General features: G+C 50.6%; 1 protein-coding gene across 1 annotated transcript in view; it reads right to left on the reverse strand.

The window, feature by feature from the left end:
- EXOC6B (exocyst complex component 6B) overlaps positions 1-20,820 on the reverse strand; it is a 161,602-nt gene that overhangs the window by 26,817 nt on the left and 113,965 nt on the right. The window contains exons 7-8 of the mRNA XM_088459743.1: positions 14,978-15,148; positions 14,576-14,644 (exon numbers count right to left, since the gene is read on the reverse strand). Coding sequence (XP_088315869.1) covers positions 14,576-14,644; positions 14,978-15,148 — 240 coding nt within the window. The remainder of the gene's footprint in view (positions 1-14,575; positions 14,645-14,977; positions 15,149-20,820) is intronic.

Here is a 20,820-nt window from a genome sequence, read left to right on the forward strand (position 1 = left end):
CTAACACTCCTATGGAAGCAATACAGGGCACTACAAGTCTCAGCAGGTAGCACCTCACATTGTGCTTAGCGTGTGCAATCTAGGGCCCCTCCCCCTATGTATTCTGTACTGTGTGTATGTATGTACACTGAGAGGACGAGACTCCTTCCCCCTTGATTAGCACCCTCTCACCTGTTCCTGGGTGTTTTTAATTAGCAAGGAGTCCTTGCACTCCCAGACTGCACATCTAATGAGGCACAGAGAGGGTAAGACCTATATATATGCTGTGTGTCAGCTTTGGGACTGGCATTGGGGTGCGGGGCTCTCTGGGCGGGTGTGGCTGGACTGCTTCATGGCATCATAGTGTACACCTTTTCACTTCTTTAGTTTGTTTTTTGTATATGTAGCACTTTATACACTTTTTATTATAGCCTCCTACTTATGTAGGACTTAACACACAGGCTTTCTTCTGTATTATTTTTTAACCCTCACACTAGTGAGATGCCATGGGGCAGTTCTGCTGGGTTAGCCTGGGGGGCATCCCGTGCCCTGTATTGGTTCCGTAGGAGTGTTAGGGACCTGCCTGATAGAGGTCACCTGGACGCGGTGGGCAGGCCCATTATTATGGCCATTATTATGCTAAGAACCTCTTGAATGCAATTTATCAGTATTATTATTAGGTTCAGCATTGTTAGAGTGTGCACTTGCATCTGTCTCTTTTTCTGCTTGCAGCACTACAAGTCTCAGCAGGTAGCACCTCACATTGTGCTTAGGGTGTGCAATCTAGGGCCCCTCCCCCTATGTAACTTGTATATGAAGCAGGTGTATATCCCCCATCCTCTACCTAGCTATATCTTTCTGAAATGTTATTTTTTGATTGTGTGGCAATTTTCACTGTACTGTATATACTCGAGTATAAGCCGAGGTACCTACTTTTACCACAAAAAACTGGGAAAACTTAGTGACTCGAGTATAAGCCTAGGGTGGGAAATGGCAGCAGCTGGTAGTGCCCCCAGTAGTAATTCCCCCTGGTTGTGCCCCCAGTAGTAATCCCTCCTTTCAGTGCCTCCAGTAGTAATCCCCCCCTGGCAGTGCCCCCAGTGGTAATCCCCCCCTGGTAGAGCCCCCAGTGGTAATCCCCCCTTTTAGTGCCCCCTGTATTAATCCCCCCCTGGTAGTACCCCCAGTGGTAATCCCCCTTTAGTGCCCCCTGTAGTAATCCCCCCTTGGTAGTGCCCCCTGTAGTAATCCCCCCTTGGTAGTGCCCCCTGTAGTAATCCCCCCCTGGTAGTGCCCCCTGTAGTAATCCCCCCTGGTAATCCCCCCTTTTAGTGCCCCCTGTAGTAATCGCCCCCTGGTAGTGCCCCCTGTAGTAATCACCCCCTGGTAGTGCCCCCTGTAGTAATCGCCCCCTGGTAGTGCCCCCTGTAGTAATCACCCCCTGGTAGTGCCCCCAGTAGTAATCGCCCCCTGGTAGTGCCCCCAGTAGTCCCCCCCCAGTAGAGAGAGACGTAATAAGAATTAAAAAAAATAAAAATAAATCACTTACCTGAAACTCCGGCTCCTGGTCCCGCCGCTAACAGCTCCTCCGGCCGCTTTGCATGGGAGAGACGTCATTACTCATGACGACGTGTCTCCCATTACCCAATGCGGGAGCCGGAAGACGGCTACCGCAGTGGGAGCAGCAGCAGCCGCTGAGAGTCTGACAGACTCTCAGCGGCTGCTGATTACAACAAACACACAGCTGCCGGCTCCGTCGGCTGTGTTTGTGCTGTGTAGCGCTGACCGAACTCCGTCCGGTCAGCGCTACACTTCACTCGAGTATAAGCCGAGGGGGTACTTTTTCAGCACAAAAAATGTGCTGAAAAACTCGGCTTATACTCGAGTATATACGGTAATTGCATCTGCTGTGTAATTGTGAGCTCTTTAGCCTGAGTTGCAAACAAGCAGATGATAGAGCCCACCTCACTCATTACATACATATTGCTACTACTTATTATTGACACTTGATATTTAGTTTTCCCTTATGAGCTACAATATACTGTAGTTGCACTTAACATGTGATTTAATGAACTCTGTGGTGCCCCGTGTAATGTATTGCTAGGATGTTTTCCTTAACCTTATTATTGGTATTTTGATTTTGCACATAAGACTCAGCAAGGCCTGCATTGGTTTCCATGGTGACCTGCAGTTACTAGGCTGCTCTTCCAATTAGCATGATGACCCCCCACATCTGTTACAGATTAGATGATCAACCTCAGCTCAGCAGCTATTTAAGGAACCCAGGCTAACTGTGTCCTTACATGTCTCTAAGCATGATACAGACATCACTCTGTCTCCGATGCTCTGACCAGCTAACCAGGTATACTTTGATATTCTATATTCATCCACACTTAGCGCTGAGGTCTGCGCTATGTTATATAGTGTTCTGATGGCGACCATGGACGCATGTATAGTACTACACTTTAACCATTTCACCGCTGATATCTGTAACAGTCTGTTTACTTTATTTTATTTTCACTTTGCATATGAAACAAGTCACCATTCATGATTGTTCTTTCTGTGTGGACATTGCTGCACTGAAGTTAGTCACTTGTGTTCATATTAGTTATTTTAGCCATTGTGACACATTAAACATTTATTGTACCCATAATGTCATCATTCACCTGGATGGTTCCACATAGTATCACGTAGCAGTTTTTTTTTTTTTTTAAGTATAGACTCATAGGGCTCGATTCTATTCTGCACGAAGTGAATACAGCTGGGAATCAGCTCCCGGAGCTATTCAATACACCGCGGAGCTAAGCCTGACTAAGGATTTCTCCTCGCACCCCTCTGGGGATGCGAACAGAAATCCGACAAAAGTCCAGGCCACGAGGCTGTTTTCTGCCCTTCGCGCCTGGAAAACAGCATCGCGCCGGGAAGTTAGGTCAGGGAATGCCCGTTCTCGCACCTTAAACAGGGTGCTTAGTCGCGAGAACGGGCATTCTCCGACTAAACACCGTGCAGAATAGAATAGCTCCGGGAGATCTCTCCCGGTGCTATTTACATCGCGGGCAATTGAATAGAGCCCACAGATGTTAGATTGATAGTGCCCGATTTATAACTTGTTTCTTCTTTATATAGCCTTTCAGTTTGTAGTGGAGCCTTAGACTTAGTCTTGATACTGTTTTTTTCAACCTCAGTTGTACTGTCTTTTCTGTTCCAAGTATGCATATTTCTACTTCAGGGTCCATAGGGGGTCCACAGGGCTGACCTTGGGGTATAGGTTGGGAACCAAAGCCGGGCACCACGTAGTTAAAGCTTTTAGCTCCCAGGATGCGCTGGGTCCACTCTCCCTATAACCCCACCCCCAAGCCAGAGGCACCGCAGTTTAAGTTGGTGCCCGGCCGGAGTCGGGTCACCGTTAGTGCAGGGGGAGCTGATTAGCGGCCCCTAAGCTTATTTTATTTTTTTAGGGACAAAGTTTTTTCCAATGGACTTTGGACTCTTCAGAGCGGCAGCGTCGGACTGTCCATAGGACGTCTAAGCTGCCGCTCCATCACCCCGCTGGCGCTGAGACGCCAGTACATATTTGGGGATCTCAGCGGGACCCCAGAGTCTGTACTAGCCGGACTCTGTGGGCGCCCAGGACTGCTGCCGGATCCACGGGGAGCAGGTAAGGTCGCAGATCACCGCTTGCGGTGATCCGCGCATTTCAAATGCAGTCCTGTGCCTCCAGTCTCAGGGGACAGACCGGAGGCGCCGGCAGTTGCGGCAGGCCCCCCCATACCCAGTGTGTCCACTAGACCACCAGGGACTTAACGATCGGTGCAGGGAACCCGCGTCCCGGGGGTTAATAGCCGGCCAGGGGAGGCAGCCTTCCCTGTTACAGTGGCTCCTCAGCTCAGCGCGCCTTTCAGTATTATAGTCTGGTGTCGCTGAGCTGCTTCCTCCACAGGCCACGCTTCTGAGGTCTCCAAGCGGCCATTTTCTATGTGCAGTAGCAGAGCTCCGGAGATGGCAGTGAGTCCAGTCCCCCTGCGTACCTCACCATCAGGTCAGTGTACACAGCGCTGTAGCCCTCCCAGATACTGAATCTGGGTAAGTTGAATGCAGTGACATAGTGCAGTATATTATATGACATGTTTATGTATATATGGATATATCTGCATGGTATGTGACTTATGCTAGTGCTGACAGTCTATCCCTTTTCTGTATCTGCCCTAATACAGCTGTACCTAGGGTGGTTCTGAGACCTCACATTTATATACTCGTTAATATTTGTGAGGTTTGTCACATACTGTTGCGTGCTGAACGTTGCCATATTTTAGATAGAACTGTGTGTTGCATACGCTGAAAATGGGTCCCTGCAGCTAATTTTGGCATCAGTCAGGACCAGTATAGCGCTGCTTGATATTTCCGCCTAGAGGGTTGGTCAGATATGTCTGACCAGGAGATGGAGCGTTATACTGCACCCATTTTTACTATCCTGCAAGCCATGTGCTGCAGGTGTTAGTGCGGAGGATTTGACTCAAAGGGTTCTGTAGGTGGCGTCCTCTGGTGCCGGCCCCTTTCACGACCCCCTTGGGCGGTTTGTTTTCTCGGGATCCTCTCAATTGCGGATCGCCGGGTGGGCCCCATTGTTGTACCTCACTTGGGGTTACTTCACCATACTGCCCTTTTCATCTCAGGGTATCTCGCAGTTTCTTGCACTCTTCCCCTGTGACACAGACTATAGCTCCCTGCAGGGGTTTTTCGAAGTATATGAATTCCCCCTGGTGCCACAATAGTCTGTCATTCCCCTTGCAGGGATTACCACAACAGCCACCCTGGGTGGATTTCGTTTTCTCCGAAACGCAAATTGGTGTGGTTGACGCCCTGTGGTTACGTCCCAGTTGGCTCTGCCGTGAACTGGATACTGTTTTGGGCTCTTTCCCTCTTACACGGGGGGAAGCCTATTTCAGGTATTATTATCCCTGCTTTAGGGCTGGTAGCAGGTCCATTCTGGTTAGAGTGAATGTTGACCTGCACCTGTATCATACACCCTCAGTCTAACATGCCTTCGGGTTCCCTGTTGCTGACTAGCGGGTGGATCACATGGCGGGACTCTGGCTGTTGCCTCCCATTCCTGCGTGGTCGGATTCTTCGGATCCGTAGGTGGTGACTCTGCCGGAAATCAGTATACTCGCTTTCAGGGGTTGTTACCCATCCTACCATGGCTATAGCATGGTTGGTTAATACTATTGCATACTGGGCTGATGCATTTGTAACGTTTTTTCCCCTCCAACACGTCTGGGGTTCAACTGTACATGGTCGCTCACGTACTATATGCAGTTGTCATAGGTGGAAATGCCTATATTGGATACCAGTCTCCTAACTTTCAGAGTTCCGGCTGCGACTGTATCCTCCGTGATACCCTATGGCTGCGCTCTGGGAATGCAGAGGTGCAGATACCATCTATAGGGTAGATCTTGTTTGGTCCTGTCCTTGACAAGATTGTAGTAACATTGGCAGTATTACTAACTACAAGTTTACCGCCTTCAGCTATGCCCACTACCAGGCCTCAGACTAAGTCTGTTATGTCTTTTGTCCTCTGGGTCAGCCTAAAGGTCTGTTTCTTCGTAGACTGTCGGCCTGTACAAGGGCCGACATTATCCAGTACCGAGCAGGCCTGGACTGCCAGCCAATCCTGCTTCTGACCCTACGGATATATCTTTAGCCTGACGGGACAGGCCTACAACTGGGAGATACCAATTTTCTCAGTTCGCCCGGTACTAGTGTCAAGTTGCCGCGGCTATGTGGGTAGGAGGGTACGCCCTCTCTTTGCTCAGGCGGCGTCTTTACATGTGATGGTACGCGGGCCCTTATTCAGACCCAAACAGGGCCTTACAAATCCAGAAAGCTATACAGTTGTTGCGGTAAGTAGAGCTAATTAGGCCATCCCCACTATCTCAGCGAGGGACTGGTGGTTCTGCTTTCTTTCTGGTGCGGTGGCTGAATGGTCCTCTTTGGCCTATTCTCTGTCTCAATTCCCTGAACCAGTTCCTAAAGCTACCTGGGCTCAGGAGGAAATCCCTATGCTCCATCATACGATGTTTGGAACCTGGGGACTTTATGGTATCACTGGATATACAGGACGCGTGCCTACGGGTACTTACAGAGACCTTTCATCAGCATGGGCTGAGGTTTGCTGTGTCTGTATTCAGTGTCTACCTTGGGAAGGGTAGAATGGGCTCAGGGCCTGATTCAGAGCCGGACGCTATTTGCGCTCGCTCGTTTAGAAAAAGGGGCCGGCTATTTAAATTGAGCGCTCGCTCTTTGCGGTCTGTTGACGCCTCTATGTCTGAGCGAGCGAACAAAATATGCGCTCGCTATTTTGTAAAGACGCCCCCTGGCCGCTCGCATCCTACGTCATCTCCGCTATTTATTAGATTAATTGAGTACATCGAAAGGCGTAGAACTGCTCGCAGTGCTTGTGGTAGGATTTTCCTATCGCAATCATGCGAACAGTTCAGGCTAAGAAACAACCAAGTGACGTGGTCGATGACGCTGCTTTGTTAATTATGCACACCCTTAAAACACCCGTTTTGACAGTTTGGCACGCCTGCGTTCGGATCACCACTCCCCGTTTTCAAGCACCTTCCCCTGTTACCACCCACAAACGCCTCATCCTGTCACTCAAATTAGCAGGCACTCGCTATTTTGCGAGCACACAATTTCCGACCGCAATGACTGGTTCGCGCATGCGTATTACAACCCATACGCATGCGCAGTTGTGCGAACATCGCTCGGAGCGAACGAGCGGACGCTTACGAGCGACTCTGAATCAGGCCCTCAGTTCCATTCCAGGCCTTTCCATAATTGGCTCATCTCCAGATGGAACGAGTTTTTTCTGTCGGATCACTGTTCAAACGATGGTGCTCTCCCTAGAGGCAAGTCGGTCCCTGTCCGGGTGGCTATGGCCATCTCGTTCAGGGTATTCTTTGCTATGGACAGTGTCTGGTTCGCATCCATTTCAGTGCAGTTGGATGTCTGTCGATTCCACCCTATCAATTAACTTACTCTGGCATAACTTGTTTCCCGGTGGGAGGCACATATTGAAACCGTTGTAATTCCTACACCGATCACCCGATTTGGATGTAATTACCCTCAAATTAAATCTGAAAGTATGGACCTGACTGTATATGTGTGTAAATATATATATATATATATACACACACACACACACACATTGTGTGGTCCCTTTGATGCTTTGGAAATAAACAGCACTGTTGTAGAATACAGGATCTTCATTCGATACCACTTACCAAGAGCTAAGCCCTGAGTTTACACCACAACCAGCTAGAGATGGGTTAAGGATCCAGCAGAGAATAGATCCAGCCAGCCATTAACCCTCTCCTGGGAAGGGGATCATGTAACAGGGTCACTGAGTGTTAGCAGGACGACATAACAAGTTCACTGGGGCAGCCTCAGGGGAGCAGAAACAGTAGTCGGCCCATTAGCACGTAGCAGCCAGCGGTTATCATAGGCCGCTGCCCCACTAATGGCTTCTTCCTGTGTCCTTATCACTGTGGAGCACAAAGCATCTGAGCAGAGTCTTGGCCCCTATGATCTCAGCATCCAGGGCACGAGATGGGCAGATACGGTCGCCTTGCATCCGTCACACAGCCAGCTGAGAGCACTCACCAACTTCAGTCCAACCAGCAGGAACAGCGTGGTCTGCAAAGTCGGCATGCTACGCCAAGCAGCCCCCAGCAAACCATCGCACGGCGATCATTACAAAGGGGTATTCAGAGATCACGGCCGGTATACAATCAGCCCCGATAATTTTTCCCACTAAAAAAAAAAAAGGGGGGGGGGGGGGGAGGGGGCTGTAATAACAATTTTTGCCCGAGGGTCATTATCAGGTTACCCAATTGTTTCTGCGATCGCTGACACGAAAATGGGGCTGTTTTTAGGGATTTTCTTTTGCCTGCCTGAGGCAAGTGAGACACAATCCCCGGTAAGTGCCGGCATTTCAGGGCTGATTGGATAGCGGCCTATAAATGGCCCATATAGATTTACAGCAAAGGAAAGACATGTATTCATTGTAAGTGTCTTCCTTTCTGTAATATTATAACATTACAGCAATAAATAACGAGGTCTGTGCAGTGTAGAGAGAGGAAGGGAATCTGTCTCTGCAATGTCCTGATCTTACACTGTGATGTACAGGAACCCGGGAATACGGACTGGCCAGGTACATGGTGCTGTACCACACTATATAGGATGTACCATCTCTTATACCAGTCCGATGTCACACACCTCACATCTATATAATAAGCACGATTGTCTGACCGTTTCTGGTTTACGCATTGCCAGAGTTTTGGATCTGTTAAACATGTCTCTCGTTCCTAGTTAGGGTGATGCTTCTCTGGTTCCCAGCACTCCCCCATCACTATAATACTCCTCTGGTTCCCAGCACTCCCCCATCACTGTAATACTCCTCTGATTCCCAGCACTCCCCCATCACTGTAATACTCCTCTGATTCCCAGCACTCCCTCCATCACTGTAATACTCCTCTGGTTCCCAGCATTCCCCATCACTGTAATACTCCTCTGGTTCCCAGCACTCCCCATCACTGTAATACTCCTCTGGTTCCCTGCATTCCCCATCACTGTAATACTCCTCTGGTTCCCAGCGCTCCCCATCACTGTAATACTCCTCTGGTTCCCAGCACTCCCCCATCACTGTAATACTCCTCTGATTCCCAGCACTCCCCATCACTGTAATACTCCTCTGGTTCCCTGCATTCCCCATCACTGTAATACTCCTCTGGTTCCCAGCGCTCCCCATCACTGTAATACTCCTCTGGTTCCCAGCATTCCCCATCACTGTAATACTCCTCTGATTCCAAGCATTCCCCCATCACTGTAATACTCCTCTGGTTCTCAGCACTCCCCATCACTGTAATACTCCTCTGGTTCCCTGCACTCCCCCATCACTGTAATACTCCTCTGGTTCCCAGCACTCCCCATCACTGTAATACTCCTCTGGTTCCCAGCACTCCCCATCACTATAATACTCCTCTGGTTCCCAGCACTCCCCCATCACTGTAATACTCCTCTGGTTCCCAGCACTCCCCCATCACTATAATACTCCTCTGGTTTCCAGCACTCCCCCATCACTGTAATACTCCTCTGGTTCCCAGCATTCCCCCATCACTGTAATACTCCTCTGGTTCCCAGCATTCCCCCATCACTGTAATACTCCTCTGGTTCCCAACATTCCCCCATCACTAATACTCCTCTGGTTCCCAGCATTCCCCATCACTGTAATACTCCTCTGGGTCCCAGCATTCCCCATCACTGATATATTCTGTATCACTTATTTCCATAGATCCACACTGACATTACTCCATTTCTACACAATCAGCCTTGGATTGAGGCCAATGGTTGTTACGCTGCGCTATAATCCAGCCGCACGGAGAGGTATTACTGTGCCTTTTGGGACCAATAACAGGACTAAATATTACTGTGATCAGAACCTACATGGACACGTCTAGGAGACGGGCGTAGGTATACAGCGCACTATATGTGCAGGGACTCCCCAGGTACCAGACCAGAGAGGTACTCACACACACCTGCTAGCAGATGCAGGCTCCTTCCCAGCCACTTCAAGTTCAGCAGTCAATGCTACATTAACCCCGGCCTGACCCTCTCTCCTCCCTTCTGCTTTCCCTCGTTACCCTTCCTGAGAAAGTTCAGAGTTTCCTGCAGAAATCTGCGGCTTGGGCTGTGTGATAACGCGCAGGTGCCTTACGTCTGACCGCCGGCCGACCCCTTTCTCTTACAATATATGAACTCCTGCCCCGCTGATAAGCCGGCCAGATAGGAGAGGGAGGGAGAAGAGAACGGAGGTGACTACAAGGTCGGTTTTCACAAAAACAAGAATAAATAAATACTGTAATGTTTATGCTAAAAGGGGCTTTTTATCCACAGGCCGAAAGTTCACATGTCCCTACTCGGAAGCAGCCGCTCTGATAATTATTATTATTATTAGATGTATTTACGAGGCCTCAGTACAGTGCTCGTGCCCCCAAACGCTTCCTCCCAGAAAACAAAGGACGCCGCTTCCTTTAGCTGGCAAACAGGATTCGGCCCATCGCTCAGCGGCGGCCTTATCAGCAGGTCACAAGTAGGCCCGAGCAGGGGACCAAGCCGCAGCCCCTGGGTCATTCTGCTGTCAGAGTCTGTGACTGGACTTTCACATCCCAAACTTACAGCAGAACAAAGGGAGGCACTCGGAAGCTCAAGCAACAAAAGGAGGAACGAGTCACAATAAGCACATTCCAAGCAAAGGCACATACCCCTTAGAATGGACGTAGGACTGGGTTGTTGATTAAACGCCAGTCTCATGCTTGGCCGCACAGCCCTGTCTGTCACCTCTGCGATGACACCATTTTCCTGAAGCCTTACTGCCGGTCGCTGGCACCACAGCTGGCTTAGGGCAACTGCGGGTGACTGACCTCCTGATCCTTGTACGATCTCCTGAACTGCAGGAGGAAGGGTCGTGTACACAGACTGCGCCATTACACCGCTGTCTGCTCTGATAAATACCACGTAAGGGACCGCGCCCCATTACGGCACGCAGGTGTTATTCACAGTAACAATGCAGCTCCACCGGCATGGCTGAACCGCAATACTTGATCGACAATCGTGATGTCGGCAGGAGTATGTCGGTGGCACCATGCAAACCAAGTTAAAATGCTGCTTAACGCAATTTAACGGTGTAGCCAGTGTAAGTGTAACTGCGCCTGTAGCCTCAGGATTACAATTATACAGCAGTCACCGGTAACATGCTATAAGCAGCAGTGTCATTCTGTCTGCACAGAGCCGCTGCTAATCTGCCACATTATAAATGTCAGTAAGCTGAATGTATCCGGCTGCACCCAGTCCTGTTAGACCATGCCATTGTACAGCGACATGGGGGGAGTTATGTACAGGACGGCTCTGCTAGCCATATGTTACACAGAATAAATGGAGGCAGACGTGGGGCATCTCCTGCAGGCGGAGGGGTACAAGCTACAACAAGACAAATCGGGGGAATTGCAGAGGCAAAATAAACAAATAAAAATCCCCCGTATGATAAAAACTAAAAGGACAGAAAAACTCCAGACATTGCTTATTGGGGAACCTCCGCTACGGGCTACGCTAAAGACATCTCATTACATAGTCAGCAAGAACAAGGGGTCTCTGGGGGTGCACAACCCAGCCCAATATCACACAGCACTGGGCCTGCACTGCCAGGGGACCCTCAAACTGTTCTGCACACGCCCAGAAGAGAGGCTGCGCGCCTACTGTATATACACACACATCTGCACTGGGAGATGTACAGCTGCAGGTAATTGGAACAAAACCGCATCCTTTGCGGGTGGCCGATGAGGACAGTAACCGTAGCCAGCTCAACATTCAATCCCTCCCCTGCATACACCACCTCTCTCACAGTCCCTGCCCCAGTCCCATCCGTCCCCGCCCCCGTCCCATCCGCCCCCGTCGTTTTAAGTAAAAGTCTCTGTGGCCGCTTAGCGCAAAGTCAATGACGCAGCAAACGGGGCTATCTGGAGCAATTTGAGTGAAGGCACATGTGGGTCCGTCTGTGTTTCACAAGCAAAACGAATGGTTACAAAACACAGGTGCGAGGGAATGTAACCGGCATACGGGTGTAAAAATAATATTTATCTGTGTGGACTTTCCCAGCAGCACTAATAGTCACATTAGCAGAGTACACTGGATGATTATGTGGGAGGGGGATACTGTGAGTTACTGTTATTACAGGAGCCCTGACTGCTGCACAACAAGGCACACAGGGCCAGGAGGGGGAGGGGGGGGACGGGGGTCTTCTACGGGACATGAACTGCTGCTGACACGCAGACAAAACAACGTCTGATGGCGGAGTAACCAGGCATTTTGTCACCCAGGCCAGATGAGCAGACACCTGCCCAGGCTGCAGGTAACCTCGCAGAGACCCCTTCCCTGGCTCCTGATAGACAGGCGGACAAAGGAGGTAGAAGCATCACAACCCCCAGCGCAAGCATGAGGCCGCATTAGCAGCCCAAACACAGGCGGGTAGCGACACGTCCCAGTGTCCGCTCTCTGATCCCGGCAGAGAAAACAAGCTCGGCTTCTCGTCTCGGTGACATCCTAATGCTCACCAGACAAGTCCTCACTGTGCATCTCCACTGCTCTTACAGGTGAAGAGTTTGGCGTCTCATCGGAGGGATTGCAGATATCACTTCTAGCAGCAGCTTTTCTCCATGGCTTTACCAGTAAGAGCGCACAGGAACCAGCTTTCTAGGATCTAATGCTAAGCTCACCCGGTTACCTGCCGCTCACACACAGAACAGGACGGAAGCAGATCACCCCCAACAGCACCAGCCAGGGCTGCTAATATACATCTATATAATACATAAAGAAATACTTCATTGGGAGGAAAAAAACAAATAAAACCAACCAGATACTATCTCTCTCACTATCTCTCTCTCTATCGTTAGAAAAATGCCTCCTAGCACAATAACACAAATAGATCCACCTTTGTGCATAAGTAGCCAAAAAAAAAAAGTTCACCCGTACCAAGTGCATATAAAGCTCATCTCAGGGGCGGCCCACCTGGGGTTCCTTTTGCTTTTAAGATGCGGCTCCCCCCACTGGAACTGGAAACGCTGGTCCCTGAAGCAATCAGAGACTATAGAAGCCCCTGATCGCTTCAGAGGCCAGCGCTCCCAGTGGTGCATTGCGCGGGTGACGTCACGACATCACCCGCAATGTGAGGCGCCTGCCCTGCGCGCCCGCTGGATCTAAAGACATCCAGTCACAGGCAAAGGCAGCAGAAGCCAGCATGGTCAGGTAAGTGCTGGGCTGGGGGCATTGCTTTAGGGGGCACAGCTTAAGGGGCACAACTACAAGGAGCATCGAATATGGGGCACAACTGCGTTTGCCTATGGCTGGGCTGCGTCACCCGGGATTCCTGTCACTGTGTGAAATCCCCGATCACTAATAAAGGACAGCGCTATTACAGGGAACGCTCCAGGTACCCATCTGCTGGATCACTGATTCCCCTGGATGCGTTAGTGTCACCCGTATAGAGGGCTACCTGCTCACATTGCCCCAGCAGAGACACAAGCAGGTTATACACAATGAATGGTAAATATCTGTAATGGACATTAGATAAGATCACCCGACCCCAGGGCCTGCAGGGTTTCAGGATTACATTAATAGCCAACCAATAATTTCTCCGTGTTATCAGCAACGCTGGGATTAAGGTCCTGATTCAGAGCCGGACGCTCTGACCAGAGCGCTCGCTCTGAATCAGGGCCCTCCTCCATGAAAATGGAGCGGCCTCCTGGCCGCTCGCATAGCTGTGGGTGACCACCCACAGCATATGCGAGCGGCCAAAAAGATGGTCGCGATGGTCTTGACCATCGCGACTATCGGACTTGAGACGGAGACCCTACAATAGGGTCTCCCTGCCACAAGCCCTGGAGTGATTTTGGCTCTATCAGAGCCAAAATCACTCCCACTGACATCACTAGTGATGTCAGTGGGGCCGGACCCAGACGGTAGGCGTTCCCATGGGAACGCCTCCGTCTGGCCGCCACGCCCACCAAAGGGGGCGTGCTATCAACCAACATCGACAGGACGCCCCTTTTGGTGCGAGACCCGGAGCGATGGAAAGCCCGTCGCTCCCCGGGTCTCGCGCATGCGCACGACGGAGCTCCCTCCGTCGTGCGCATGCGCAGTGGGGAACATCGACCCACTTGCGAGCGTACTGCTGCTCGCGAGTGGGTCTGAATGACCCCCTAAGTCTGGGCAAGGACTGAATGTCGTACTGTGGAGTAGGGAAACACACTGAGTGGGCTCTGCACATGGCGCTGTACACAGACAGGACACTGACACGACGTTAGACAGCCTGAGATAGACAATTCATCAAAGTGTATGAGCGGCTCCTGGCGCAGTGTTACCGGACGGACGGCACAGCCGGGGCTGGAAACACGCTGTAGAACCGCCTTACACTGAGACGCTGGTACCCAGTGTGTGACTGTAAATTAAATGTATCCTGAAGTCGTTCCAAGATTTTAATAGTACAAGTTTGATCACAGCCGCTAAATGGGATTTTATCCGTAATAAAGCCAACATATTCCCACGTAGTGTGTTTGTATATTTCTTATATTGCTGTGAACACAGAAGCTCCCTGATGTATTCAGCTTTATGAATCCCACTAAGTTTTGTGACTCTCTATATTTACCCACTGCAGTGATGGAGGTGGTAGTACAGCCTGCAGTCACATGACTGAGGCAGAGAACTACACGTACCATCATGCATTGCGGTACCTGGCTCTCACCTGTGACATTATTATCACACAGCTGTGCCTAGTCTGGCTGCATCACTTACTATGTGTATCTAGCTCAGAGCTAGCATGGTATAACTGTGATATCACAGGGATCATACCATTAGCTAATGAGCATAGAGCTCTCCGTACATAAGAGCTGTGACCTGTATGTGGAATATTATTGCATTATTATGTAATGACACAGCTTAGAAAGAGAACCCTCCATTATACAGCAACCAGTGGACTCACCAGCACTGTGTAGATGTGCAGGCAGCGGTACACCGGTGAGTAGTCTACTAAGTCCTGTGTCCCCGGAGCCTGTAAGAGAGAAGGAAACATCATTAGTTCTTTGCACAGTCCAGTCGGTCCCTCTATCCCACGCACCTGGCAGGCTATCCCACGCACCTGGCAGGCTAGCCGCTCACACACCTGGCAGGCTATGCGCTCACACACCTGGCAGGCTATCCCACGCACCTGGCAGGCTAGCCGCTCACACACCTGGCAGGCTATCCCACACACCTGGCAGGCTAGCCGCTCACACACCTGGCAGGCTATCCCATGCACCTGGCAGGCTAGCCGCTCACACACCAGGTCTCCATGCTCTGTAACCCTCACATCCCCGTCTCTGTATGTGAAAACAAATTACTGTACCTCCTCCTCCTCCTCCTCCTCCTCATCTTCAACATCGAGGATCCCAGAGTCCTGCTCAGACATGGGGCTTGTCCCGTTCACCTCCGGGCTTGGACACATGTCCTTCTTGCATCTCTTCCCAATACCCGTCTTGGTTTGCAGGATGTTGTCCAAGCTTCTCTGCTGATGAGCCTACAAAAAGTAACACAGGTCTCAGCGCGGGTGTGTGCTGGAGGTGCAGAACCAATTCATACTATAGGGGCACAGCCGGGACTATCCGCCTACTCTCGCAGGACCCCTCTGTATGATACACGCTATAGGTGCATGGCCGGGACTATCTGCCTACTCTCGCAGGAATCCTCTGTATGATACATGCTATAGGGGCACGGCCGGGACTATCTGCCTACTCTCGCAGGACACCTCTGTATGATACATGCTATAGGTGCACGGCTGGGACTATCTGCCTACTCTCGCAGGACCCCTCTGTATGATACACGCTATAGGCGCACGGCCGGGACTATCTGCCTACTCTCGCAGGACCCCTCTGTATGATACATGCTATAGGTGCATGGCCGGGACTATCTGCCTACTCTCGCAGGAATCCTCTGTATGATACATGCTATAGGCGCACGGCCGGGACTATCTGCCTACTCTCGCAGGACCCCTCTGTATGATACACGCTATAGGCGCACGGCCGGGACTATCTGCCTACTCTCGCAGGACCCCTCTGTATGATACATGCTATAGGGGCACGGCCGGGACTATCCGCCTACTCTCGCAGGACCCCTCTGTATTATACATGCTATAGCTGCACGGCCGGGACTATCCGCCTACTCTCGCAGGACCCCTCTGTATGATACATGCTATAGCTGCACGGCCGGGACTATCCGCCTACTCTCGCAGGACCCCTCTGTATGATACATGCTATAGGCGCACGGCCGGGACTATCCGCCTACTCTCGCAGGACCCCTCTGTATGATACATGCTATAGGTGCATGGCCGGGACTATCCGCCTACTCTCGCAGGACCCCTCTGTATGATACATGCTATAGCTGCACGGCTGGGACTATCCGCCTACTCTCGCAGGACCCCTCTGTATGATACATGCTATAGCTGCACGGCCGGGACTATCCGCCTACTCTCGCAGGACCCCTCTGTATGATACACGCTGTGCATTACATTCGCAGGAAGGAAACGAGTGCGTCCATTCATCAACAATAATCAGCGCACTGAGCGCATATCATGGTAAGAGGGGGGTACAGAGGGAAAGGCGTACATAAGGCCACATAAGAGGTTGCTTGGCATTGGGACTGGTAAAAACCAACCAATGGGTAGCACGGGCTTCCGCCTACAGATGCACCCACTGCCCACACCCCATAACAATGTTAATGCTTTGCAGCGCCGGACAATGGGAGCGCAGAGAATACACGAGACGGGCACACAAGGCGGTATTACAGTATGGAGTGTCTTATACACCTGCTGCCATACTGGAGAATTGCCTCACCACACAGCAGCGGGCACATGACAGAGCAGCGGACCATGGCAGGGCACACAAGTCTGCTGATCGCACCTGGAGGTATTTGTCCATTTCAGCAGCCACAAGAGAAGCACAGTCTGTCTGTCTGTCACAGGTATTGGTAGACGGGCTGGACGCCGGGGTAACCAGACACTGAAGCGGGGCCCTGCCTGTACTCAGACACATGTACCCAGGTTTGGGTCAGCGGGAAATGGAGGTGTCTGTAACAGCAGACAGGCAGGTGTAATACTGAGTCTAGTTTTAGGACTGGGTGGAGTGTAAGTGCTGCACCCCTCCCCACGGGCACATGCCAAGAAACCGCTTAACCTGAACAAAGGGCAAACGTGGCGGGTGAAGCCCCTGACAGGCCCTGTAAGAGAGTGCTGGCTGAGAACAATTACAGGAGAAAAGGACCAGAGCAGGGGCTGCAATCCTCCACGGGAGAGAGAACATGGCAAGATCAAAGGTGGCTACAGGGACAGCCAGACACGGCCTGGAAACGGCTCCCTCCTGTTTTACTGATCTCATGAAAGCTGAATGCTAGTGAGATAAAGAGAAAATACTCTAAGTGCTTACATACACCAGATCCAGAGTCACACCCGGACACCGCAGCCATGCAGGCCGGTATTAACCCATTCTCTACCAGAGGGCAGCGCCGTATAATCAACCCTGGACACACAGAACTTACCGACTACAGGGTAAATCCGGAGCCCCCGACTCCCGGGTAAATCCGGAGCCCCCGACTCCCGGGTAAATCCGGAGCCCCCGACTCCCGGGTAAATCCGGAGCCCCCGACTCCCGGGTAAATCCGGAGCCCCCGACTCCCGGGTAAATCCGGAGCCCCCGACTCCCGGGTAAATCCGGAGCCCCCGACTCCCGGGTAAATCCGGAGCCCCCGACTCCCGGGTAAATCCGGAGCCCCCGACTCCCGGGTAAATCCGGAGCCCCCGACTCCCGGGTAAATCCGGAGCCCCCGACTCCCGGGTAAATCCGGAGCCCCCGACTCCCGGGTAAATCCGGAGCCCCCGACTCCCGGGTAAATCCGGAGCCCCCGACTCCCGGGTAAATCCGGAGCCCCCGACTCCCGGGTAAATCCGGAGCCCCCGACTCCCGGGTAAATCCGGAGCCCCCGACTCCCGGGTAAATCCGGAGCCCCCGACTCCCGGGTAAATCCGGAGCCCCCGACTCCCGGGTAAATCCGGAGCCCCCGACTACAGGGTAAATCCGGAGCCCCCGACTACAGGGTAAATCCGGAGCCCCCGACTACAGGGTAAATCCGGAGCCCCCGACTACAGGGTAAATCCGGAGCCCCCGACTACAGGGTAAATCCGGAGCCCCCGACTACAGGGTAAATCCGGAGCCCCCGACTACAGGGTAAATCCGGAGCCCCCGACTACAGGGTAAATCCGGAGCCCCCGACTACAGGGTAAATCCGGAGCCCCCGACTACAGGGTAAATCCGGAGCCCCCGACTACAGGGTAAATCCGGAGCCCCCGACTACAGGGTAAATCCGGAGCCCCCGACTACAGGGTAAATCCGGAGCCCCCGACTACAGGGTAAATCCGGAGCCCCCGACTACAGGGTAAATCCGGAGCCCCCGACTACAGGGTAAATCCGGAGCCCCCGACTACAGGGTAAATCCGGAGCCCCCGATTATTATTAAAACGGATGGCCACTTTAAATCTAACATCTATATCTGCGGAATTGTGCCGGAACCAGCTAACAGGAGCCTACATTTGGGCCTATATATTGGAAGCCACGGATCTTACATATACTATTTATGGTATACACATGTACTAACATCACTAGTGTGTTGTATGAGCAATCACCACATGGATGCATGCAGACGGCTGTATATCTGTACTGTGTCTCGCTGCTGATTGTTATATATATATATATACACACATATACACAGTCAGGTGCATAAATATTGGGACATTGACAGAATGTTCATATTTTGGCCTCTATTCACTACCACAATGGCTTTGAAATGAAACAAACAAGATGTGCTTTACCTGCAGACTTTCAGATTTAATTTGAGGGTAGTTACATCCAAATCAGGTGAACGGTGTAGGAATTACAACGGTTTCTATATGTGCCAAAAGTAATGGGACTATCAACTCAAAAGCTATTTCATGGACAGGTGTGGGCTATTCCCTCGTTATTTCATTATCAATTAAGCAGGTAAAAGGTCTGGAGTTGATTCTAGGTATGACATTTGCATTTGGAATCAGTTGCGGTCGACTCTCAATATGAGATCCAAAGAGCTGTCACTATCAGTGAAGCAAGCCATCATTAGGCTGAAAAATCTAAACCAACCCATCAGAGAGATAGCAAAACATTAGGTGTGGCCAAATCAACTGTTTGGAACATTCTTAAAAAGAAAGAACGCATCGGAGAGCTCAGCAACACCAAAAGACCCGGAAGACCATGGAAAACAACTGTGGTGGATGACAGAAGAATAATTTCCCTGGTGAAGAAAAACCCCTTCACAACAGTTGGCCAAATCAAGAACACTCTCCAGGAGGTAGATGTATATGTGTCAAAGTCAACAATCAAGAGAAGACTTCACAAAAGTGAATATAAAGGGTTCACCACAAGATGTAAACCATTGGTGAGCCTCAAAAATAGGAAGACCAGATTAGAGTTTGCCAAACAACATCTAAAAAAGCCATTACAGTTCTGGAACAACATCCTATTGGACAGATGAGACAAAGATCAACTTGTACCAGAGTGATGGAAAGAGAAGAGTATGGAGAAGGAAAGGAACTGCTCATGATCCAAAACATACCACCTCATCAGTGAAGAATGGTGGTGGTAGTGTCATGGCGTGGGCATGTATGGCTGCCAATGGAACTGGTTCCCTTGTATTTATTGATGATGTGACTGCTGACAAAAGCAGCAGAATGAATTCTGAAGTGTTTCGGGCAATATTATATACTCATATTCAGTCAAATGCTTCAGAACTCATTGGACGGCGCTTCACAGTGCAGATGGACAATGACCCGAAGCATACTGCAAAAGCAACCAAAGAGTTTTAAAGGCTAAAAAGTGGAATGTTATGCAATGGCCAAGTCAATCCCCTGACCTGAATCCGATTGAGCATGCATTTCACTTGATGAAGACAAAACTGGAGGGAAAATGCCCCAAGAACAAGCAGGAACTGAAGACATTTGCAGTAGAGGCCTGGCAGAGCATCACCAGGGATGAAACCCAGCGTCTGGTGATGTCTATGCATTCCAGACTTCAGGCTGTAATTGCCTGCAAAGGATTTGCAACAAAGTATTAAAAAGTGAAAGTTAGATTTAGGATTGTTTAGTTTGTCCCATTACTTTTGGCCCCTTATAAAGTGGGAGGCACATATAGAAACCGTTTTAATTCCTACACCGTTCACCTGATTTGGATGTAATTACCCTCAAATTAAATCTGAAAGTCTGCAGGTAAAGCACATCTTGTTTGTTTCATTTCAAAGCCATTGTGGTGGTGAATAGATTCCAAAATCTGAAAATTCTGTCAATGTCCCAATATTTATGCACCTGACTGTATATATACACACAGTGTAAGCAGGGGGGGAGATCACACGGGAAACAGACCGTACTTTCCGGAGGTCCGCTAAGTGACCAGATATCTGTGCGTTCCAGCAAACACTCTATAGCACTGATACTATACCTCTCTCTCCCTTCCACAAAACCAATACCCTGCGTGAAACAAGGTTATCCTGAGACCAGACACAGCGCGGTTATGGCATTGCTACAGGTTTTCCTATTCCACCATGTATAAACTCACATTTTGCAGATTAAATACAGGTTTTACAACATTTGGTATTTACAGATGTGTCCACATCCATCCATCCTCCATGCACTACAAATAACGTGGGAGCTCCGCGTGACTCAGTAGCGCTGAGCGTCTTTTCGTGCAACCTTTTTACCTTCGTAGCACAGGCAGCTTCTGCTAAGTAAAATGCTGTGTGGCATGCCTATGTTCGGTGGGTGACTGCATGCGAAACGCTAGGTTACAGTGTCACAGCCACTGACAATAAGACGCATTTCAAGGTAAAACGTTGCACGAAAAGACGCTCGGCGCTACAGAGTCACGCAACGGCATGGCGCGACTAGAAGGGCTGTTTAACGCGCATGGAGGCTAGATGTACAAGGACATATCTGTAGTTCCCCGAGCTTTGGATATTTTGGACCACTTGGGCATAACTTTATACTGTAGAGAACATGTGATAATGCCAGCCGTCAGGTAACACGCATACAACAGTACAAACCGCTCAGCGTAATGTCTGTGTGCGACACGCTGCGCTCGCCGGCCGAGGGCTGCGGACTGATGGGAAGTAACAAACCGC

Source organism: Taudactylus pleione, unplaced genomic scaffold (genome assembly GCF_031769625.1).
Source record: "Taudactylus pleione unplaced genomic scaffold, aTauple2 ptg000930l, whole genome shotgun sequence".
Lineage (NCBI taxonomy): Eukaryota > Metazoa > Chordata > Amphibia > Anura > Myobatrachidae > Taudactylus > Taudactylus pleione.